This window comes from Bombus pyrosoma, linkage group LG16, assembly GCF_014825855.1.
Source record: "Bombus pyrosoma isolate SC7728 linkage group LG16, ASM1482585v1, whole genome shotgun sequence".
Taxonomy (NCBI): Eukaryota; Metazoa; Arthropoda; class Insecta; order Hymenoptera; family Apidae; genus Bombus; species Bombus pyrosoma.
In genome coordinates, this window is record NC_057785.1 from 7,338,992 (window position 1) to 7,364,726 (window position 25,735).

The following is a 25,735-nucleotide window of genomic DNA, read 5'->3' on the forward strand; positions in this document are numbered from 1 at the left end:
ATTTTCCGCTCGAAGCAAGTTTTTCCACGGACGAATATCATTCGTTACTTCCAAGCAAATATGGTTAACCTGTTGGCCGTTTTCAGCTTGTAAAATATTTCAAAAAGAGAGATCTGCCGGAGATTTGCCGGCGAACACGCGCCATCGCACCGCGTTTTTAATTCTTCGGCAAATCTGTTTCTCGTTTAATCAACGATGATTCTTTCGAAAAGTCGTTGTTCAGCGATAAGTGCGTGTCTTAAAGACCATTTCAGAAATACTTTATTTGATAATACTGCGGTCTAACGCGTATTAACATAAAACTACAATGAGCTTCGATCGTTCTAATTTATTTTTCATCCTTCCTTTGCCCGCTTAATCTACTAAAATTCCCAAAATAATTATAGCCGCTGTTTAAATTGACTTCGAGATTAAACACGACGCTTACGATTACTTTCACGATTATTACACGGCAAACACAAAAGGTCACGCTCCAGGATCCCATCCTTCCAAGCAAAACAATCTCAACTTAGCCCAATTTCGTCTGTCCTAAAAAACAACAGCGGGAAAAAGCTCATTACACCTGTCCTAAGATATTAAAAGCCCGGTGTTGCGAACTCCTCCTCGAAAAACAAAGAAAAACACACCCTATCCTCGTTGAAATCTCATTTAGCCGAAAAGACTGGCAGAACAGTGTCGGCATCGGAACTCTCTTTTCGGAGAGTTTTCCTTAATGGCGGCAAATTCATCAATGGCATGAAACTCGAGGACCGAACAACAGAAACAACACAAGTTTCTAGCTAGTATGCCTGACAATCGGTGGAAACGGGTCGAAGAAGCGCAATCCAGCTTAATTTGCAACGAAAACGAAACGTTTCCATGAGAACGAAAAGAGACAGAGTTCGGAGCTGGAGATTGAAAATCAGCAAAGTTGCTTTCATTAGCCTTTCCTGTCGGACTCCGCGGGGCTTTCGTCGAACAAAGTGCTCGAGTTTTAATCACACCTATGCCAGCGAAGAGGAAAAACCGAGTACACGATCGTTTACCAACCCGCATGTACACAGTTCGATCGAAGGACACGAGTTTATTATTCATGCATGAATCCGAGACTCGATTGCTACCCTAAAGGGCCGGTGCCCGTTGTCGCTAACGCTGCCCTCTTTAGTCAAAATGTCCTATCCAACGGAGTTCCGCGTGTCCTTCTTTCTCTTCTTCCAAGGCTGCAAAACGGATAATTATTCGCAGTGTAGGATTACGCAAGACGAATATAGCAAGCCAGGTTTTTCATGTTTCGCAGGGAAATTTTTGTTACACGAGATGGAACAGTACTTAAAAATTGGTACTTCAAAATTTGGAAAATAATAATCGATTATCGTTTTTTTTATTCCTCTTGCAATTAAATACAGTTCCACGCGTACACGCGATCGAATAAAGATCAACTAGCGCAGGAAACGTCTACTTTCGAACTGAACTAATCATGACTTTCTATGTTAATGTAACGATCCACTGTCTGCTCAGAATAGAAATTGAATTTGAACGTGACAATTACAAGACAAAATCACGGTCGCGTTCTCTAACCAACGATTCGTTCTTTCGAGAGTAAGATACCACTGGGAACTTCTTGCTCCGGCCAACGGCGTTTTGTTTCACGGGAACGGTGGTAGACCCCGTTTATGGCATTTAACACAGGGGGCTGGAATTCAACGTGACCCAGATCTGTCACCGAGCAGCTGTTCATGAAATACTGAGAGCTTGGCACGCTTGATTATTTACATATCATATACTGGAATGGCGGTCTGTTCTGTCGGCTAGTTTAATCAAATATTAAATTCGATCGTGCACCGTTGTTAAATAGAATAAATCATGAAACTGAATGGCTAGACAGAGTTCCGACTCATTCAACTGGAAATCGTACTAAACCAAAAACTATGGCTCAATGAAAAGTCATTGCGCTTATGGCTGCTTCGCGATACGCGTCTCAAATATTATTTTATTTCATCTTAACTGTCAGCTGTGTGTAGATCGTCAAGAATATGGAAACGAGAAGACGATATTATCATTAGGCCCGCGCTGATAGTGTGCATGAGCTTTCGTGATTGTTCGATAACGCGGTGGGCTTGGACTCTTTCTCTGGTACGTAACATCGTGTCGAATCGTACGAACGCATTTGTGATTGCGACTGCTTATCGGCCGAGACGTGTATGCTGAAATTTTCTATCATTACGGGGCGTGTCTACGAGTGAAAATATACCCTTTGGCAAACGGAACGGACATTTGTCGGTTTTTACGCGGCAAAAATTTCATCGATAACTTGATAACACGGTGTTCCTTCTGCCGTGATACCGTCGAAATGTACGATCATTAAGTTTGGAGAAATTTCAGAGTTAGACGAAATTTCGTTGCTTTATCAAAATTTGTATTTCATTTATCTTCGTATAATCGTACACATTGTATCGATAAAGTTAGAAAGTAAACGAAATAATATTCCAGATACATATGATATATCGTGAAGCAGCTATAGCTGGAATAATCTTTCACCGAGTAATAGTTCGGTCTAGTACAGTTCCTAGTTGGATGAATCTGAATTCTATCTGGTCTGTCTGTATCGCATCGTCTTTCAAAAAGAATCAGCTCACACAAGAATTGCCTAATATTTATCATCATGATTGCATAAAACATTAAAGGGCGAATAAATCGGCCAGTGGCCTGGTCGTTTCGACAAAAAAGAAAATCAGAAACTCTTGAGGTATATTAAAGTTTTACGAGAGCAGTTAAATTATGAGTGTCTACGGAGATTCTGAAAGCGTTCGGGGATCTTTAATTTCGAGTAAAAGGTGAAGCGACCTTTTCGTAATTTTCCGAGCACGTAAAAATATGAAACATGGAAACTGGACCTTCTTCGTTAAAATTTAATTCTTCCATTTTTCCTTTACCAAGATGTTACTTTTAGCAACCTATCGAACTCCACGAGATTTTGTCAAAGTCCAACGAATTTAAAATTTGGATATTTTAATAAAAATCTATACGCGTTTCTTATTGCATTGCGAACTTTGTCCTACTCCTTCTACTTCTCTGATACAAGTTGTATACTTTATTCGTCGGTGGTTCTAGCGTTAAGATAAAACGTTATTTTTCACCAAATTTTAGGAGCTCTCGGGCCTCTCCAATTTCCATAACTGTCTACAATTCCAGCAAAAAGGCAAAGTATCAAATTAAAATCCCCTGAAACCTTGATACCATATATCTCTAACCGACGAGCACCGCCATCGCGCCATCTACGCGCTTAAATTATTAAATTCGCCGAAAAGTCCGTGTCCATGAACGCTATCAGGCGTGCCAACATTTTAGGAAACTGCCTAAAATTCTGGCAACGACGTCTCAAACATTCGCATAAAACGGAAAGACGATCCTAATCGAATTTTCAGGAACTTTTTAAGGCCGCGTTCGCGACCGAAATAGAAATATGCGGGCAAACACGCGAAGAAAGGTTAATTCTGTATGAAGCGGTAACCTTGCTAGATAAAAGTATACTTTCGACGGAATTCATGTTTGAAAAGGGGGTCGAGAAGGTTTAGGCGTGCAACATACGGGAATTCGGAAAGTTGTCGGCATGTCGCTTTAAAGGAACAATTTCGTAAATCAACCGACTCGTGAGAAGTTCGCACCCTTATCTATTCGACTGGTGGTCCACTTTCGACCCCGTGGAACCCCTTAACCGTCTCATCCACGGTCTCCGAAGGACCATACGGCTCGAACATGCGAGGGTGAATTTTTTCCCGTCTCTACGTGCGACGAAAAATGAAACGTCGAGGCGCCTTCGAAGCTTGGAAATCGTCGACCAGGCGCGACAAACCAGGCACCGTCTCGATTACAGCTTATCGGTGCTCGAAGATGTCCACGACAGTTTGTGCTTTCGACCAATTCCTCTGATACAATCTTGTGACTGGAAAGTTTTTTTATAATTTCAGTTTTGTGAGAAACTCGAGAAATTGTTATTTCCTTTGTAATTGTCGAAATAAGAAGTTGATGGAATTTTGTCGTGTATATGTCGTTCCATTTTGGGAAATTTCTCGGCGAAAATGGTACAGTATCTAAACAATCCCGACAAAAGGATGACCCATAGGGTAAAGACGCGATGATGGAAAAATACTGTGCTGGATTTGAGAGCTATATAAACGCGAAGACCGAGTTTCACGGTGGTTTAACGAGAATGAAATATGTTTCCATTTTTGAAGTAATTTTCAGAAGTTCGAGGGTAAATTAACGCGACAAGTTTCCAGCCTGAACTTTAGAAACACACAGCGTGACTTAAAATACGATACCATATTTCAAACTCAAAGATAATTCTAACAAACGCTAGATTTGTCATATAGTGTAACTACTACTTCTTCCCCCCACCCCACCCCACCCCATCCCTGGAAAACTACAGAAAAATTACATTACCTACCTCTTATACTCTCATACGTTTAAAACTAAGGAATTCGACAAAAATTTTATACAACAATAGATATATCAAAATACGGAACACGTTAAATATTCCCAAAAGTCGTTTCCACGAATGGAATTTTCAGAATAGAATATTTCCAAGAATCGCTTGATTGTGAATTCGATCGTTCGCGAGAATCTAATTTTACAGGGAACACGCGATTCCGATTTTACAGTTAAAGAATGGCAGACATGAACTTCGATCTTAAGGCTCACGAATATGTCAGCAGTGCATTCCTGGTCTAATTAAAATATGACCCAAAGTAAGAAGAGTCAGACAGTCTCGTTTTAATCGACCTGCCGTCATTTGTTGTCCCGCTATTTTCACAAGTGGGTTATCGCGAAAGGTCGTTGCACGTACACATGTATATGATGGGATGCTGCAATGGGCAAGTTGATGAATTAAACCGCAGGATCTTAATTAAGGAATGATATTCTCGAAACGGAGTCCTCGTTTGTGAATGACGCATAAACGTCGACGTTAACGTTCCTGGGACAGAAAATGCGTTGATTACTGGGGAACGTCGAGTTTCTGCCAGACAATCAGCTATCGAGTGTCGTTCCTCCTTAGAATATCCTTTTTGAATAACTACACGGATTGGAGAATTATCGACTAAGAAGTTGATAGAAGCGAGATTTTACGTGACACTTTGTACAGACAGTTCAGTTGAAAAATAAAAATAGACGCTATCGTATGCATCATTGGATGGATAATGTCAATCACCTCGTAACTAATCAGCGATAAAAATATGAGAAATTCGAAGAAAGATCGTACTTTTGCAGATAACTATTCTAATGTCTAATTTAACCACGTCCAATTACACAAATTATCCAGAATAATTTCGCCAATCATCTGAAATAGCTAAAATAGAAAGAAATATATTGTCAGGAATAGTACAGTCGATCCAATTATCCATGTGACCCAAGGTATGTGCAAAATTTGCAACTAATTCACGTTTCTATAACTGAACTACGCCAAACACCTTAAAACTATTTCCAATCATGAATCAATAATATGTTTCATTTCGTTCGGTGGAAATTGGAATTTATTTATTTAAACGCTGTACAAACGTAACAGACGCGGCAAGAAAATTACTCGTTGCGCAAAAGTTGGCAAAACTGAAAGGAAGACTCAGGATTCCCTTAACCAACAATTCCCAACCATATTGATGATCAGAGCGCCATCTCGGATGCTCGACTCTAATAAATTTCGTCGTTTACGAGAAGCGAATTAAAAGGGATTTCCCTCTTCCTTTACAAAAAGGTAACGCTTAAAAGCACCGTAGAGGAGGCGGAAACTGAGCAAAAACTGGATAATATTCTCTTGCATACTCGTTGAACGCATCGATTCGGTCTCGCGGGACCCAAAGCTTTGCTGATCAACTTTCACGTCCGCTCGTTTCGCGTGGAATTACCAAACGTAATATCGCCGGTGCCGTTTTATTCTTTGCGGCGTAATCAAGTCGCGAGCGTCGCTCAAAGGACGCGCAATAAAAGAAATCAAATATCAATACGGCGTGTCTCGAAAGAAATGAACAGTGAGAAAGCTGGAGACGCGCCGGTAACAGACCCGGAAATTGTACAGTAGCCACTGCAGTCACGTCCCTGAAATGTGCTCTTTGTTAACGGCTTCCTGCTCTTAATAAACTCGATATTAATCGTTGCCCTTTCTTCTTCTTTTTCGTTGTTCTTCTCTTTTCTTTTCTTCTCTTTTCTTTTCTTTTCTTTTCTTTTCTTTTCCTTTTTGTAGCTGCTCGCTCTTTTCCGCCTCTTTTCCCCTCCTTATTAGCACGCTGGGCAAATACTTGAAACGTATCCGGCTCCTTTTCCTGGTTATTAAGCGGACGTTGGCTAGACCGGACGTGTTTGCTGCGAACTCTCATTATACCATTCCCGGGATACACGATTTCTCCATGGATTTTTGAGTAGTTTTATAGGCGAGGGTGGTCGAGAGATGATTCGTGTAAATTAAATTCATGGAAAAGTGGATCGAGTGTTTTAGAAAACTTTTGACGAATAGCTTGTAGAAGCTCGATTTTAACTTGATTTATCTATAGTTTTTGTAATTCGAGTTAATCGAAAAGAGACGTTTGAAAATTCAATTGTTTTTTCAATGTAATATAATTTACGAATTATTTCCTGATCTCGTTGCAACTTGAAATCAAAGTCTTGAATTTTTATGTTACACTCTGTATTACTTCTGATTGGTAAATTTATTATTTCACAGCTAGAATTTAAAGCATCTTTTCGTAACCGCATAAAGGCAGTGACGAACAATCGAGCGTAAGCAAGAGTAATTCGTTGATGTTAAAGAAGAAAATTGTGTATTTGAAAATTCTAAATTACGGATTTATGGATTCTTTGAGAGACGAAAATAAAAGTTGGGTCGCTGTAAGCGATAAAACGGATCGATGAGATCCGCGCACAAACAAATTGCGAAGGACATTGTCGAGCTTTCGATGAATTCGTGAAACATTAAAAATCGAGTGGTGTTTTCCGTCAAAACTTTTCAATATTCGTAAAATATTGCATCCTCGTCCATCTCGATACCCACTTCAACACTTTTCACTTCGTTTGAACGCGTGCCCGAATATTGTTCGAAATATCTAAAAATACGTCGATATCATCGATGATACTCGTTCTTTTTTCTCTTCTTTCGTTCGGATACGTAGTATTGCATTTCGAGTGGATCCAACTTTGAACCGAGATGATCTAAAATATCCCTAAAAATAAGTACGTATTTGACGAGAAATTTAATGTCGAATACAAAAAGAAAAAAAAAGAAAAGAAAAAGACTACTGGTTTATTCCTTGAAAAAAGGAATTGATATCGAAAAATTCGATGCAAACAGAGTTTGATACAATGCCTTTAATATCTCTGCGAAATATCTAAAATATATAAAAACTCAAGTATGTTTATTCGTGTCGTTCCATGAAAAAAGAATCCAACTTCCATTCCCACCGATCACTCTCAATCTGGAACCTTCGAGTGTGTAATACATCGCCTAATCGTGTAATCGGAATATTAAATCTTCATAAACATTCGTCACACTGTAGGAACGCGACATACGACAGGATTTGATCGTCATTGGAATTTTTACCGTGCAAAAGGTTATGTCCCATTAAATATAAAACGGGCATAGCATGCCTGTGAAATCGATTTCCCTGGTGAAGAGGACTTGGTCGATTCAGAGATCATCGTATCGCGTCGAGCACGTCGGGGAAGCCCTCGATACGCCGCCACGGCACGCAACAGTCATAATAGGGAAGAACACAAAACACGTAAGCGTGTGAAAGTCCCTAGAAAAAGGATTTTCCGCTGCACGCTCTTCCGTATGTGAGAAATGCCTGGCAATTCGCGTCTCTACGGACGAGAACGTGGAGGGTCTATCGATATCTTTTCTCTCCTATTGAAAAATTTCTTCAAAGCAAATTCGATCTACCGTGAGATATTTTTTATTCAAATAAATCCTTCGTATTTATTCAGAAATTCGATTTCTACGGACGTTATTCGTCGTTTATTATACTACAACCGATCCTACATGATTGTAATGCCATTCGTAATATAATACTATTATAAGTGTACTTTGCTAAAAACAAAAAGACTTACAATATTTTGGCGAGTTTTTAGTATATTGATAAACACTTTGCATATTTTGTTTATCAAGAGCTTAAATATTTGAAGCAACATAGGTTCCAGTTTTTGAATCGGAGAGTTTTACAAAGAGCTTATAATGCCCCGGAGATTTTTGAGATAAATATTTAAAATAATATGGAAGGTAGAAAATAGCTTCTGTCTGTTTAAAGTAATGCCAATTTAAATACTCGTTAATTTTGAAACGACGTCGCGCGAATATTTGAAAATGGATGGAATCCACGTGGAAAAGGGTACAGATTTCCCGCGCGATGGGGAATAAATAACAACTAATAGTCTTTCTATGGCGAGGTGAAAATTTCAACCGGGCGCGCCGGTATTCAAGCTTTATCGGCAGAATTTAAATTTCCAGCTTTTAAAGGCAGCTCACCGGATTTTAATTGGAGATATTTAAATTCCAGCTTGCAAGGATAAGTTAAAACTGCATGTGTAAGTAAAAATATTCTTTCATTTATATTCCGTGAGCGAGAAGGATTCTTCGTTTAAATATTTAAAACCCCCGATACGACACATATCGTTCGACAGAGTGAAAATCGAATCCCATCGATTCCGACCACGAGAGAATGAACCTATATCTATCGATATGAAACTAATTCATCAAGAATATAAAGGTCATTGCAGAGACATCTTTTATCGACATCTGTACTATCCTTCAACGTGTATATTCCAATTCAAACTGACACAAACTTGGCTATAAACTTGCTTTAATTTCACCGTGTACACACGCTCCGTTTAAGAACACTATAAAATAACAGTGTCGAGAATTTTCTAAAGTACTTTCCCCGCTTAAAAAATCAATTAACGACAATCGATAAGAATTATTTTGTCACGAACGACTTAACAGACGTATACAAAATAATTTCACATAGAGAAAAATTTCCTTTGATGGATGTCTTTCGAACAGAAATAAACAAGCTCAAAATATAATTAGTAAAAGTGATATAATTTTCTGTCGAAACTTTCGATTAATAGCGACCACGTCAGAGCCCGGAGACTCGCGTTCCTCGAGATCTATCTTAGGACCAAGGAATAATATTAATTACATAATTTCGAAACGTTCCTGATGTTGAAACTTGTTTGAAAGTTTCTGTCCTTCGTATCGAAGCATGGTATCGCTTTGAATGGTATCGCTCTGTATCCACTCGATGCAGAGTTTTCCATTATCTATTGCGGAAAGGGGTCAACATCGTCGGATCTTCCAAACGTGGTCAACGCTAATGAAGAGGACAGCATGAACGATACTGATTGCATTCACCGAAATGTTTGTATTTCTCTGACCGGCGCGGGTGGAAAAGCGAAAAGCGTGAACGAAAACGGTTATATGTCAACTACTGACGAGAAACGTTCGATATAACAAATGACAGCTCCGTCAAGTTTTGAGGTTAGGTCGAGTGAATACGTGTTTGAACTGAAACCTCGGGATTTCTGTCAGCCGACGCCAGGATTGTTTCATTAATTTCGATCGAATATCAAAAAGTTAATTATGATTAGTTTCGCTAAAGAATTAATTTCCAATTAAGTAAATATTTTATGTTCTCCTTTTCTAATAAATGAGAAAATTAATGATTGGAGAAAGATCATTCCTTCTTCAGCAAAGAAAAATTTAAACATATTTATTAGCGAATCCTAAGATTGCAAATAACCAAGTATCTCGAGTAACCAAGCTACTCTTCCTGTAAAGAAGAAAAAGAGCTTGTTCCAACATAAACAAATGGAACGTAAAATACTAAGAACAACAACCACTTGGAAATCACACAGACATGATCTCTGGAACGTCTCCCGATACTTCGGAAGGATCCTAGGGATCCCTAGACAAGCCGGGGCGAAACTGTAGGCATTGTGCATACATACAAATGACCCGCATAAAAATGTCATGCCGCTTCTCAGGGAAAACAGTCGAGTAGCTCTATTCCGCGGGTCTCGCTGACAAATACGTGCTCGCGAATAGGTCGCGTCATATTCAGGGAAAATAAAGCGTGGCCGGGACTCTCCGTTCGCGTATATCGCTTATTGGTATGCCACTGACACGCCAGTCCAATTTCGTTACCGACGTCTGCGAATCGCTGAATATCATCTGCTCCATTGAAATTCCGCTATAGCCGTGAGACGCGATATCGCATTTGTCTCCCTGACTGCGTTACCTAAACGATCGCGTTTTGCACCAGCGGCCCTTATCCCGCCTACCAACGCGAACGTGAGCGCGTATCGATCACGTGCATCCAGTGTTTTTCTATCTGGAAATCCATTCACGAAACCGATAATCGATCTCTTGAATCGTCGCGAAGATTTGGGCAAACCTTCGAATTAATCCAGTTTCATATATGGATATCGCTACAGCGCGTTTAAACCAAGCGAGCAAATGATCTTTCGAACAAAATAACGCAAATAACTTCATACTTTTACGCCTGTACCGCTCCTCTCTTCGTACCCTTGCTTTCGCCATGAATTTTGCTTTGTCAAATAATGGTCTGTTAAATTTGCAACGTTATAAGGAAAATAACCAAGCACCTAGTTATTTATGGGTTATTGTGTACATTGTTACGTACTCTAGTTGATCTTGGTTGTATTTAGTTACACGCTTCGGTTGGTCTGGTTGCATCTCGTTATACGATCTCGTTGGTTCAGTTACATGCAGTTACATGGACCTACTTACTTGCAGGAACGAAGTTGATAATAGCGGATTCAATTGTCATTTAGCAAATTGAAGAAGAACGAATCTGGGCCACGGAGGATATCGTAAGGGGCAAAGGGTGATCCAAATTATGTATTATTTACTTTTCTAAGAGGAAGTTTAGATACGAATAGTCGGATTTTCGGGTTGCACAAGTGCTTGCAAAAGGTAATGAGGATTTTCTAAAGGATTAGTAAATTTTTTGGGATAGAGAAATTCTTTTATGAAGTTTTTTCGGTCACAGAGCTTTTTCCGAGGGAGTACAAAAGATATTAAATTACATATATTTTTATAAAAAAAAACCTTTTAAAGTTAGTTTTATAAATGATGGCAAAGTATTATCTCGCTACAAACAGCGGACGTAAATGATAATTTCGAAAGGAAGTTTTACAATAAATTGCTCGATTATTCTTTACCCTATCTTTAATCTGCCAATTATTTGTATTTGAGAAATTTGTATTTAAGAAACGTAGGAATTTGTTGATTTTGAATTAAGATTGCAAGAATTCAGGATGAAGAATTACTTCCAGAGATTCTGTACATCCACGATTTTAATCTGTCAACCAATTAGCCGACATAGATTAAACCAATTAGATTCGTGCTTCGTAGCCTGCGACTGTAATTATTGCTATGAAGAATTGCAGAAATTTCAGCATGAAAAACTTTCGAAAATTTACATAAAGATTATCGTTTCTTTACTGTAACAACTTTAATGTTTCTTGAAGAAGGAAATATTTAATGTAATTTCTGAATTGTTGTTTGAAAACCTTATATTTAAAAATATCCAACGTATCCTCAAAAGCGATAAATTAATTTTTAGGGCTGGAAATTGTACAATTTAATATGCACGCACATTATCGAGGTTCGATTGTCATTATCCCCAATTAGGGACACGGCTAACCTTTATATTATCCGAAGAACGTCGAAGCGATTATGCGTTGCGCTTTGTTTGTATCTATTATAACATTCGCGTTGTTCAAATAACACGTGTCGTGTAACACGCCACAGGATGCATAATAACTGCAAACAGCAATTATTCTGGGGAATTGGTCACATGTTTCTCGTGTGAATGATTGGATAGAATCTTCCACCAATAGTTCACGTTTTCACTGGAAACAATCTAATTCTAACTGATTCGATGTGTTATTGAGATACATATTCAGATACGATCATCGATAGTTGGACAAATTTGTGTCATTTCGTATATTTTAAGTCGAATGCATCTACAAAATTCAACAGAATAAAACATTTGTTATGCGATACAATATAATGCCAAACCAAGCTCTACGTTGAATAAAAAGGATCCTTCTTTAAGAAATTACGAATCTTCCTGACCACCAGGCTGAACTTCAAATTTCCATACACCGTGTCACACGCCTCTCCCCTCCCACCAAAAAAAAAAAAAAATAAAATAAAATAAAATAAAATAAGATAAGATAAAGGAACGACAGCGTTAAGAAGAAAGGTGTAACGAAATTCCATTCTCCAAGGAATGCATAGTGAAAACTTTGTAAGCTTTTCAAAGTTAGAAAAACCCCTGCCTGAGATCTCTCGTACAATGGCAAATTCTCTTGATCACGTACGAATGAACCTCCACGCACCGAATCATGCCTGAACGAAAACACAAGAACATCAAGGACAAAAGAAATCAACAAAACCTATATATTAATCGCGACACATTATGCAAACCCCACTCCAAACTCTCGTCTGCCCCTCCCCCTAAAAACCTTGGATAGCATCTTGGCAGAGAAAGCATTAGACCAGGTAATAGCCCTTACCATCGGCAGCCCGTAGGCCGATCAACCCCCGTGTGTTTTCGTGCGCCGACAGCGAGCGGAATCATTGCGAATTCTCGTAATTCCCTCCCGTCCGTGAAAGGGTGGTTTCGCGGGTGTGTGGGGATGTGCGGGGACACGGCCAGGGTGGTAGGCGCCTCTCTTTCCTACGGCACGCTCGAAGCACCCAGGGGCAATTGAAACTCACGGCCATTTACTGCATTTCAATAATGGTTTCCCATCCCTCCTCTTCGCGTTTCTCTCCCTCTGCACCCCCGTGGGCACCCAACGCCCGTGGCCGCGTACGTGCAACACAGTAGAGCTCGGTTGCTGCTCCACACCCGCTCACAGTCGATTTACCGTGAGCTTTATGGAACACACCGGGGGCAGAAGTAACCAACGGCTAACTATCTCGTCTATGGACGACTGTATTATTCGATGCGGCCCCTAACATAGCCACGTGCCGACGTGAGCACCGTTTTATGCTTCCGGGAAAAGTCGTTCCGTGTGAATGGCTGTATTTGTGTTTGCGTGTGTTTGGCCTTGTATGAGGGACGTAGGTTGGTGGAAAAGATGGGAAATACGTACTGCGACTGCTTCGTCTTTGGTTTAGAGGAAATTTGAAAGCGTCGGCTTGGAAATATTTAAGAGTTGTTGAGTCGTGTGCAGGGGGATTTGTCGTTTAGGATGATTTTTAAAATAACTTTGATTTTTAAAATAACTTGAAATTCGATGTATCGGATAATTTAACATTCCGACAATGAGTCGTTTAAGCAGAAGAATAAGATTCAGTCGTAGGCAAAGAATGAATCTTTTTCATTCTCTCTTCATTGTTATCACCACGTGTTTGCTAAAGGGAACCGTACATAGATATGTAGATTCCCAGTAGAAGTGAAATATTCCACTGAATAATCGTATGGATGGCAGCTCAAACTTAACTAAATCACTACTCGACCAAGTTATTTGATCCATGTGTGCAAACCAGTTGACTAAACTAATCCAACTAAGCTTTCGGTTGCGACTAAACCGGATTAGCCTCCCAATGATCCTGCGGAAGATTCATTCTTACCGCATGCAATGTTTTCTATGCGAATTTAATTCTTCTTTGTTCTCTCCATTCAATATTTAGACGGTATAATATTTTCATAGAATAAAAATTGACAGAGAAAAGAAAAAGACAAATTTTTGATATTGACAATAATAATGTCTTCCTAAAGGCAGTTGTTATACATTTACGTTATTTCGCGAAAATCTTCATTGATTACGTAAACACGATACAAACTCGAAACTTCGTTTAGTCATCTCTTAGAATCAAAACCGTTTAAAGCAATCGTTAACGACATCCGAAACGAAGTTGAAAATTCAAGAAACGAAATAACTTCGTGCAATCTAAACTTTTAATCAACGTTACAGTTCAGGACACTGACAAGTTTCGTTGGATTACAAAGTAACCCGGTAAACAACTTCCATTTTGAACATTTTAAGCACACAGTTGTACATTTCATAATTGTATATGAGATAGAAAGGGATAAAACACGAATTGGAAAAGAAAAGAGCAGGAAAAATTGACTTTAAAGCGTTAATAAAAATCTCTGTTTAATCCATCTTCTTTCTTTTTTTTTTTTTTATTCGTCTCAACCATAAAAGGGTTCGTCGAATCCATTTTCGTCGGATAAAGTCTATCATGTCGAGCAGAGATATCTGAAAAATGTTTTATATTCTTCAACGCACCGAATACATCGAACGCCCTACTATTTTCATGCTAAAATCCACGTTTCGATTTCGTTATATCGTTTCCGACTTATCGACATTCGTCTTCTGTTTCGCCCGTTACAAACGCGGTTCACGTACTTTGGTTTTATAATATTAAGATTTTAAGAAACTTTATCATGCATGTATAATTTAGTGGAGACCGAACAAATTTGGAATGTAGAAAATTCAGAAGTAAGATTAAAAACGCCAAACTTTGAAGATCCAACGCCTTTAAATTCAGAAGTAAGAACAGTCGAAATTTGAGAAATTCAAAGCTGTAGATATTAGAAATTCTGAAAATTCAGAGCGTAGATGATCGAAAAACTTCCAATTTCCTAATTCCAAGAACTTAATATAACTATTCTACGTTAAAAATCCCAAGATCCGGCAGGTTTCCAATTCTAAATTTCTACAGATCGCACGAAACTCTCCGAAAGATTCGACTCAAATTCCCAAACGTCCATTAACGATCAAAAATACCTTGTTCCAATTACTTAGCGACATTGTCAAAAAAAAAAAAAAAAAAAAAGTACACATGCACCAATTTATCAACCGCTCCATCGATTAAAACCAGCCGTGTTTCCATACTGCCCACTAGACGAAGGTCTAAATAATTGAGATGGATATTTTATCGTTGTCCTGTCAGGTTTCCATGAGCACGGGAAAGCCGTGGTAGGTGGACGTAGCGAGCGAAACAGAAGGGGAGATAGAGGGAGTATACGGATTCGGTGAAATTTGAAATCGAACAAAATCGCCCGAAGGCAACGGCGAAACAAATTTCACCCATTAGCAGCCGACGCGACGGAGGATACATGTCACGCCGCGGTTGTCATCAATACAAATATCTGCGCCAGATACCTGTCCATATTCTCGTGGTCCAGCCATGGAATCGTGTGTACGGTTCCATACATGGAAAAACCTCACGAATTTGTTCGATGAAATTCGTACATGCTAACTGTATCCCAGCTACGAATACCGCGAACATGATCGCGTTAACCGAGTACGTCTAAAAACTGGACGATTCATCGGTCCCGATAGGGGAAGCTGTTCATTTGCGGCGATGTTTCCTAACCTCTCCAACATCCCGACTCCGTCTTATGAAAGATAATAACTTGCGGGCCTGTCTCTTATTTGGATAAAAAGATAGTTTCAATGAAGCGTATCTTTCAGCTTTCATGAGTTAAATAGCAAGATGAGTTAAAGCTGTCTTGTTATCGCTTTGGAACTGCGTTTAAGAATAAATATGTTACTACACATTGGCTGAATTATTTTGCAACACGGTAACCGTAATCGCTATGTTCGGGTCATGAAAGAGCCTATTAAATAGTATACTATTCTAGGATTAAGAATGAAAATCATGGAAGAAAGAACCTATAGAACGGTGCGTACCACTTGAGTAATTGTTAGGAGTGCGTGGGAGGGAATAAAAATGGGGATCTCCCTCTAAAACAGCTGTTACCTGGAGAGCGGATTCCCAGGGCTCTCGTGTCTGCGCCGGACACAGAAGCGGAGGACACAGCGCGAGAGTGCTCCTGGATTTAAATACAATAACCCGGGGCTATTGTAAAAAATATACACGGCCACGTGCACGTGGCTGCACACCAATGGCCCAGCCTTATGCATGCGGCTCGATCGCTGGTATTTCCACTCGCCAAATAACAAGTATACACTCGGAACCCAATCAAGCGTGTTATCCCATATTCCACTGACCATCCATCCCATCGATCCTCGAGGATCCATCGTATCCATGATCGCACATGTGCGCGTCATCATGCATTTTCAAAAGTTAATCGATCGATTTTTCAAATAATTTTCTGTTTTTCTCCGAATAACTGAATTATTACTTTATCTGTATAAAGTTTCCTGACACAGGCATAGACATTTAGTAACTTAGAACATATTTATTATAGAAGTGAACTAAAATTCAATAGATAGTTCATGCCTATAGTAACAATGTTAATTATACATCTTTATATTATACACCCATCATATGTGAGTTTATTACTTATGAAAATTTACCAAATTTTTTAAATTTACATAATGTATCATAATCATCTTCTCGTGACGGATTTTGGTAATTGGTATCGTTTCACAAAGATTTTTCCTTGAGAAGCGACACCAAGCCAGGATACTCGCAGAAATACAGATTTTGCAAATAATCCTCAGGCCTTTTGATTATTTAACTAGGTTGAATTTTCGTTCAAATTTTTGAAGGTATTCTCTCAAAATTCTTTCTACGTTTCGGAGAATCACATGTTAAAGAAGAAGATACTTAATTGTATCGTGAACTTATTTCATTGAGTAAGAGTAGTAACTCGCAGTTAATAGAATTTAGCATTTTTCTTTTTAACTATGTACTTTCGAATTCTATATGAACGGAGGGGGGAATCATTTATTATGCGATATTATCTACAAGTTTGATAAAGGTAGTTCTTTTTTGTTACAAGCTTGTGAATTTTAAATGTACACACATGAATAGAAGATGAGGTTAAATCATCATTAGCTACGTATGGTGGCGAATCAAGCCAACGATCGCTAAAGGAAAGGGGAGCGTGTGTACATACGTATATCTACGCGAGTGCAAACGTGGCCGCGCATGTAATATGCGGTGTAATCGCATTCCTATGCATGTAACAAACCCTGTAGATACAGTGGATTGTCTAATGGACGACACATGTTAAATATTCCGCCGGTATCGATACCATAGAGAGATTACTCTGATCCACGTGTTTCGTGTCGCTATCATTCGACCGCATCCTTCGCGATTTTTCATAACATAATGGGGCATTAACGTATTGAACGGGTCGAGCACCAAATATTGGAGAGTCACTTTGTAGATTAAGCGATCCATCATGCGACCACTCCTGCCGTTGTTTTATGTACCATTCGTTCATTTTGTTTAGTTATTTTTCTTCTGTACTTGCGTGTAATAAAACTTAATCGAAACTTTTACATTCAAACTATTTGATGCACGTTATGTTTGTTTTACGTTATCAGATTAACCTAATCTGAGATAATAATTTCTTAGTAAAGATTTCTCAAATAATAATATATATGTTCCAAGTAATGATTACCTTTTCTAATTCAACTGTTGTAAAGTTTTTAAGAATATCCCAAACAAGATACTATTTATATCGGAATATCCTATCGGATTTCATTCATTCAAATATTTCATAATATCTAAGTTTAACAATAGATTGACAAACTAAAAATATGATATAAATAAAAAATAAATCACAAAAAGTGGTAGAAGAGGAAGATGAAGCAAGGAAATCGCTATAATTGAAGGAACAACATCTTTGCGTTGCGTGTACACACTCACTACTACTATTATCAGCGACAATGAGAAAGAATTCCTTTTTATATAGGAGTTCGTGAAAGATACGAGTGATAAGAACCACAATAGTCGACGGGGCGTTTCTGTTTGGCCGGTGTATATTTTTCCAGCGCGCATAGAAATATTCTACGGATACACGTAAAACGCAATAGCAAGCTCGAGAACGTCGGTATCGATGATGCTTCGGGGCTGTTCGCGTTTGATTGAGCACGAAACAGTGTGCTACCTAACTTGAAGAAGATCTCTGAAAAGGGAAAAAGATTTTCTCGCTTTACACGTCTTTACGTAATCCCTTCTTTGCATACGTTTCAGTGCTTTCACGCTCGATACGTTTGAACGTAGTTACGTATGCGACAAAAATTCTTTTGTCGAGGCCAGTTTGCAATTGTTCATTGCTGTCTGTTGAACGAGATCCCAGAAATATTTCGATAAAAAGGTAAGAAATAATAATAGAAAGTATCTCGAGTCATTTATTACGCAAAAGTTTATTATTTTACAAATACGTGGCTTAGATCAATTACTCTTATAAAACCTATTACATCAAGTTTGTTCCTATTGTCTCCTCTTCTTTGCTTTCATCTGTGTTCTACGACTTTTTCCTAATCTCTGTTTAGGCTTCCCCCCCTTTCCCCCTTTATTCTTCAAACCTTTCCCTAGTTTTGAAGGCCTTCTATATTCTGAAACATCCGCAGAGCTTGCCCTTGTGTTCTTCTTACTGTCACGTTTCTTCCCACCAAAACCATACTTAGCATCCCTCATTTTTCGCTTTGCTGCTACCTTCTGATTCGCTGCTTTACCTTGAGGTTTCTTTTTGTCATCTAAGAAATCTAAGTCTTTTCTCACACCCTTGCGATATTTTTTAACCTCCTCTAATAATTTTCTCTTTTCTGCATGCTTTTTCAGAGTTGCTTCTATCTGCATTTGCTTTCCTACTTTCCTCTGTTGTCTCAGTTGTCTGACCTTCTCTGACCTTTGTGCTATTATTTGCTGTCTCATTAAGTTTTGTCTAACCTTTTGCATATGGGTATCTGATTTTGCCATTTCAGCAAAATAATCGTCGGGTCTGGTTGTTGGAATACCAAGCTTTTTCAATCGTGCGATTGCATCCATAACGGCACCCTGTGCTTGTCTGTGAAACATTGTTTCCCTGCGAAAGTCATTCAGAACAGGATCTTCAGCTGGTTTGTACTGTGGTAACTTCTTATTCCCTTGTAACTGTTTAGAACGCCTTACTTCTTGTTCCTGCATTTGTAACGCCAATTCTGGTGCTAAAGGTGCTGGCGCATTAGCCATGTCTAACCTTTCGATCCATGGCAAATCCAGTTTAAATTCCTCTAGTTTGTTTTTCATAAGATTCTACGAATAATGTCAATTATAAGGATAATATTTTTGTCATTTTCTTCAAAAAATTAATCGATTAAGTTACATTTAAGAGATTATCTTTATACTTACAACACAGTTTTTGTGTTCTCTTTTTTGTTTTTCAATTACAAAATTCAAACCTGGTTTCAACAAACCTCTCGCATAAGCTTCTTGTAACTATACACGTGAAAAAAAAAAAGGTTAGAAAAATATTATGATAGATATCTTGATATGTAAGTGGTATTTACTTCTTCGTCTGATGAATTGTATTCCGAATCCGATTCAGAAGACGCTTGCGCTTCTTCGGTGTGCAATATAACCTTCTTCACTTTCATTTTTTATATTAAATTTGATAAATATACGAATTTACAGTATTGATACAATACACAGTGTGCATCCACACGCCTTTAGCGCAATCTAGTGGAAATACAGGGTTATGTTTCAAGCATGATACTTAAACGATAAGCAAGCTTCTTAAACTGTTCTCAAATATAATTAAAGTGAAATATTAAAAATTGTCCCCTTTACTCCTCCAAATAATTACTCTTATGTGCATATTAAAAATTCTAAACCTCCTAGTTTCTATTTTGTGTCATAAAAAATTTTGATATCATGATATTATTTCAGTTTTACTATAAATAATTCTATTTAAATTTAAAATACAAATATATAAAATTGCATCCTTAAAAAGTGCACAAAGTTCAATATCCAATAAAAAGAAATTGCGTACAATTTCTAAATCAATTCAACCAATTACAGATCATATACTCTGTTAACTACTGTTTGCTATCGCAATAGAAGAAGTATATTGTATGTTATAAGTTGCATAAGAAGTAGAATCTGATATCTTATCTCTGAATCTATGGAAAGATACACAAGAAAAAATAAAAGCAGTTGGGATGAATCGCGTTGGCAATTTCAGTCTAGACTGTACCCTTCGATGTGCAGAAATCTCGCGAGACTCGCGTCTGATATATACTATACTCTATGCTAGGATTTTTTATCACAGCTGGCTAACGACAGCGAAACATAATGACGGATAGTGATAAGAAACCGATGTCACGTTTATTGAAGCTCGCCAACAAATTCAACTGCTTCTACCTGTCAGGTAAGCGAAATCATTTCATATAAGGGCGCCTCGCCTCTCTGTATGCCTCCTGCACGATTTTGTAATGATTAGCGCATAGAAATTCGTAGCTTTCCGTCCTGTCTACTAAGATATTGATTTCGAGTCTCTTGTGTATTCTTTCACGTATTTTCAGCGAACTAATAGGAATTGTGCCTATCTTCCCCGGAGAGCATAAATGATTTTCATGAAATTCGCTACAATAATTTTTCCTACCATTATATATATATCTTTGATTCTCCCTGCTTTTCTCATAATAAATATTTTGAGTATTGTTGCTATATGTATATTTATCAAAGTAGATACCAAGGATGTGTATCGTATATCTTTATGAGGTGATCTATATTATAATCTGTTTCTTGTACAATTTAAACACAGATCTGTAAATAGATATTAATAGATGAATATTTGTGAGATTCTATTGATATTCTTTTCTTTTTTCCAGGTTTAAGTTATAATAGGATTATTATGTTACTATATTATGTTTTTGTATTGACAAACACGTTTAATTTTCAGTTTTAATTTTTTCATTTCCTATTTCTTTCGTTTATTGCTTATATTTTATATCTAAATTCTAATTTTATTCTATAATGTCAATAATTGGATTAATGAAATAATTCACGATACTTTTTAGGTTTTCATGCAGGTGAATGCAGAGCCTTTGTTGTTGATGGACAACAAATTGGCCTTGTGCGTCCAGATGTAATGAAGGAATTGTTGAATTATCCACAGGTAACTCTGCATATTGAATTACGATAGATAATATGTCTATTAATATGTTTATATAATCTTATCATATCTATCTTAAATATTTTTCATAGGTATTTCAAGTACATCCTGAGTATGTACAACTGAATCCAGCATTCAGAGAATATGCAGAGAGAAGTGCCAGAGTTGAGGAAGTTTTGAGGGAATGGCGTGCAGGTGGAAAGTTCATAGCATTAAGAGGATGGAGAGAAGAGTGCTATGAAGTACGCGCAGAATTCAATACCCCACCACTGTTCAAAATGGACCGGTCTGCTACATGTATGTACAGTAATCACAATCTTACTAACATCTTTATCCATCTAACTAGACTTGTTTAACATAATTCTTTACTTAAAAATTATTATTCTATAGGCTTGTTTGGAATTCGCAAATATGGAGTTGACATTAATGGATACGTTATGGATCCTGTGAAAGGTTTATCAATATGGTTGCAGAAGCGTAGCCCAAACAAGCAGACTTGGCCTGGCTACTGGGATAACATGGTGAGTGGTGGGTTGAGCGTTGGCTATGGAATTAATGAAACTGCTATAAAAGAGGCTGGGGAAGAAGCCAGCATTCCTAATAATCTTATTGCAAAACTAAAGAGTGCCGGTTGTGTATCTCTGTTTTTTGAAAGTGAAAGGGGTCTGTTCCCCAACACTGAGTTTGTATACGACCTTGAACTACCACCAGACTTTGTACCAAGTAACAATGATGGAGAGGTAGAGACTTTTGAATTGCTTCCAGTTAACGAATGTTTAGAAAGGATACTGTCTTCGCATTTTAAAACCACTTCGGTGCCAGTCGCGCTTGACTTTTTAATTAGACATGGATATATCACAGCGGAAAACGGTGAGTATACTTTATGACAATAAACAATTACAGTGTCAAGTAATTAAAATATTCACTTCATTCTGTTGCAGAGCCTAATTTTATAGAAATCGTGGAATTGCTTCATATACCTCTGCAAACCATTTATAATCACCCACAAAAAAAGTGTAAAATAGCCGCAAATGGTGAAGCAATCGAATCATTAGACAGAATTTAAGTTTAATTAGTCCTTAATTTAATTTCGCGTTTAAAATTGATCGAATCGAGCGGAGTTGGAATTTTTGTGATTTCTTTGTATTTAATCAATTTTTTGCAAACTTTATAGTAATGAAAAGAAAAAAGAAAATGGTGCAAATTTATATACGTAAGACTTAAAAAATCATTAGAAGACCACTAAATAATAGTTCAAATATTTCTAGAATTGATTTGAAGGATTTTTATGAAATTCAAACTAACTGTTGTTTCCACAATATTGAAAAAGGAAAAAAAAAAAGAAGATACGTTATTTCAATATTTTTACTCATAAATATATTATTATTCCTTTTGTTATAACTTGAGTAGTTTTTATATACAATAACGATGAAAGTAGCAGGTAAAGACGATTTTTTGATGACTTATGCGAAAGACATACATAGGGATGTAAACGTAGCCATTATTAACTCAGCGAGAGTTTCATAGGGAATGAATTCTAATTTATTGGGGATTTATTGATATATAACAACTTTGTAAAATTGGCACAATACAAAGAGATAATTTACGAAATGATTTTTAAGCAAATTCATTCATCATCGTTATTTAGAAAAAAAGAAAATCACGCTACATCTTCCTCTGATTTCTACCAAACCATCGAACTGAATTTTTGCACAAGAACGAACGAAGGAGTTTTCGCCGATCGTACGAGTAATAATCTAGACGTGTGACAACTTTTGATATACATCGATGTCAAATTAGAAGTATTATTCATACAGCATTCCAGAAGCATAGATTAAGTTTTCAGTTTCTAAGCAAGCAAGGAAGTGGGAAAACGAAAGAGTAACAATAGCTTTTTCTAACGTTTGTAATAGAATTTTTGTACTAAAAAACAAACTTGTACACCTAACAACAACAATGAGTGCGCATAAAGTAAGAATGCAGTAATATCCTAATATTCTGCGTAGGATGTAAGATGAAATTCATTCACAGTATTATGAATGTGAATGCACAGTATACTATTTGATATGTTTAGAGTAAAAATGGAAAAAACGAAGAAAAAAAACAAAAAGAAAAACATTTGTAGACGAATTATGTCGACGTATGTGTTCGTATACTATCAACTATGCTACCAACGAGAAAGATCCAGCATTTTCACTTGAACAGCGTTTATTGGGAAGGGGAACAAAAGTGTTCGTATATTGTTTATCGTATGTAATATGTAGGTAGATTTTTTAATTCTCAACAATGATTGGTACCAAGGTTCTGATCAAGTGATATTATTAGATTGTGAAGAATAGTGATTGTATGAACGGCAAACGCAATCCTAGAAGCATCACTTTTTATCTTTTGTCCGAATGTTTTCAATGTGATATTTATTGCTCATTATACTTATTTGGCGACAATTAATTTATGTATTTACCATTTTGTTCATTTGATGCACAGAATGTCTAGTGTTCTTGCTTTGAAAGTATATTAACTATTATCAAGTATTTTTATAAGTTATTGTATTTAAATGATGCTTTATATCGCTTGCATTGCGTATGCCCTTAAATTAAGAGATTTTTTATACTGAAACTAGTTTCTACAAGATGAAGAGTCATTAGGTATGTTAAATTCAATATATAAATCGTTGTAGTTTCGATATTATTATAATTGCGTTTATGGATAAGCGTTCTGAATATCTTTTTTAAGGAATTTTTCTACCAACACCGATTTTAAGCAGGATATCCGCTGTGACTTATATTATGTTAAACGTATTTGCTTCTTTTTGTTGCTTTTATTTCAATCCACTTAACTAGATGACAGTAAGTGAGATCCGTACTGCTTAAGCATACTCTAACTTTAATTTAGTCCTTATTCGAACTAACCTGATGTGTTTAAATGAGTTCGCTATTTTTATAATCATGTACTAGTCATACTCGTCATCGCCCTATTATTTTTAATCCGATCATTAAATCTATGACTATATTTGTTTTTAAGTGAAACTAACATTTTTGTGATAGATATGAGTACGGCTGGCCATACTGTTTAATGCATGACTTAATATTTGTCAATGAATAAATCTAATCAAACTTACAGTGCCATCGTTTCTATCTTCCTATCTTTCACTCCATTTTCTTTCCTGTAAATCCGACTTGATTAACATACAGATACATTATATGCTTTTTATGTTACTTTTATTTTAAGCATTCATTAACCAAAATTCAAATGTAAAGTGAAACTTTTACATATATCTCTGTTCATTGCATAAATGTTGCACTTAATTCTCATAGTTCTTTGTAGATATTGAATTACTATGAACTCTGTTATAAGGTATCATCGTGGAACAGTCGTTTAAAATATTAATCAAAAAAGGAGAATCAGTTGCAATGACCTATTAGCTCAATAAATAAAGTTGAATGCTTTGTACTCTATCATTCTACCCTCTTTACATGACCAATAGAACTATACTATAGTTCGTTAAAAAGAATACTTGGGGACAAGTAATAAATCTATTTGACAAAATGTTTAAATATCTTTAAATTCCAAGAAGTTAAGTTAATTAATATGTTACTCAGAAAATAATTTTAAAATGGAATGCGATTGGAAGAAACAAAAATGTTTCTTTGCTGCTTTAAAATACAAAAAAAAAAAATTTTAATTAGATTTTTCTACATTTTTAATTTCATAAAGTAACTGTCATCTGATATAGTAAAGGCATAGCAGTTTCCGGTACACTTATATTTCGAAAACTTGGACACCAGAAAGATTTTCCAGCGAGAAAGCAATAACAAATGACCAGGCTAGTGGGGACGCTCGAAAAGGTAGAAATAAAAAAATTGTGCTAGAAACCTGGTGGGGAGGCTTGACTTTGTCAGAAGAAACAAAAATCGACCAAATCACTACCCTTTTGAACATCAGTGGGGCAACAGTCCTGTGACTACTCTCCACTACACACTTCTACATGCTTCCTGTTGAAGTTTAGCGTTACTTTTCATTTATTTCCAGTTAAAAACTATTTCTAAATCCAGTGACTAAATCAAACAAAATAAGTGCGTCGTGTGAAGTGTTATTTTGTTTATTAGGTATGGTGAACAAGTATCATAATTCAGCTATTTTTCGAAAGGCAATTGCATTTGTAAACATTATTTTTGTTTATTCGCTACGATTTTGTCAGTTTTATACCAACGGAACGCATCGAGGTTGCGTCATATTGCGAAACTTTTCATTTTCTCTTTTAGTTATTTTACGTGGAATTCGTTAATTGTACTGAATTTTTTGTTAGCCTAGAAATGTCAAGATTTACGAAAATTCGTATAATAGAAAAGATTTATTTTATGAATATTTTAATCATTTCTTATGTTGCTATAAATTCGTAATTTTTTTTCTACTATAATACAAGAACGCAAAAAGTGAGAATTTTTTAATTAATAATGTGTTAAGTTAAAATTATCCTATTTCTACTTTCTTTTAATTCATTTCCGTTCTCTTCTATTTCATAGTAGATTTTTAACTATGGATTCTACGACGTTTTCACTGAAACAGTCTCCTTTAACAGCCTCGGAAATTTCGTCAAAATTTGGATCTTTCATACATTTGGCGATAGGTGAGTTATTAATTATATTACATATACTTCTATTCTATACATATCTCTCAATTATTTTGTATAAAAATTACATAATATAAAATCCTCATACTATTTAAAAAAAAAATATATATATATATATATTACAATAAATAGGCTGCGAATGTTTCTGCAAATTCATATTTTTATATACATATAACTAATGTATAACTAATTATAGTTTATATAAATACAACTAACTAATAAAAAAAATATAACT

General features: G+C 36.7%; 3 protein-coding genes across 5 annotated transcripts in view; 2 read left to right on the forward strand and 1 right to left on the reverse strand.

Moving 5' to 3' along the window:
• Positions 1-18,110: 18,110 nt before the first annotated feature.
• On the reverse strand, positions 18,111-19,661 carry LOC122576790 (probable rRNA-processing protein EBP2 homolog). The gene is made up of 3 exons (XM_043747568.1): positions 19,264-19,661; positions 19,106-19,192; positions 18,111-19,009 (listed from the first exon to the last, which is right to left on the reverse strand). Exons 1-3 carry the CDS (start codon positions 19,348-19,350, stop codon positions 18,206-18,208), a joined length of 978 nt encoding a protein of 325 aa, XP_043603503.1. The 5' UTR covers positions 19,351-19,661; the 3' UTR covers positions 18,111-18,205.
• A 247-nt stretch (positions 19,662-19,908) lies between these two features.
• LOC122576789 (uncharacterized protein YJR142W) lies at positions 19,909-23,580 on the forward strand. The gene is made up of 5 exons (XM_043747567.1): positions 19,909-20,123; positions 20,776-20,873; positions 20,963-21,167; positions 21,261-21,740; positions 21,812-23,580. The coding sequence occupies exons 1-5, from the start codon at positions 20,048-20,050 to the stop codon at positions 21,934-21,936; spliced, it is 984 nt and encodes a 327-aa protein (XP_043603502.1). The 5' UTR covers positions 19,909-20,047; the 3' UTR covers positions 21,937-23,580.
• An 882-nt stretch (positions 23,581-24,462) lies between these two features.
• Positions 24,463-25,735, forward strand: part of LOC122576786 (myb-like protein X) — a 63,112-nt gene continuing 61,839 nt past the window's right edge. The window contains exons 1-2 of one of the 3 annotated variants that reach the window (XM_043747556.1): positions 24,463-24,976; positions 25,394-25,497. The gene's annotated coding sequence lies outside the window, so the exon portion shown is untranslated. The remainder of the gene's footprint in view (positions 24,977-25,393; positions 25,498-25,735) is intronic. The other 2 variants (XM_043747557.1, XM_043747559.1) reach the window with 2 other exon arrangements.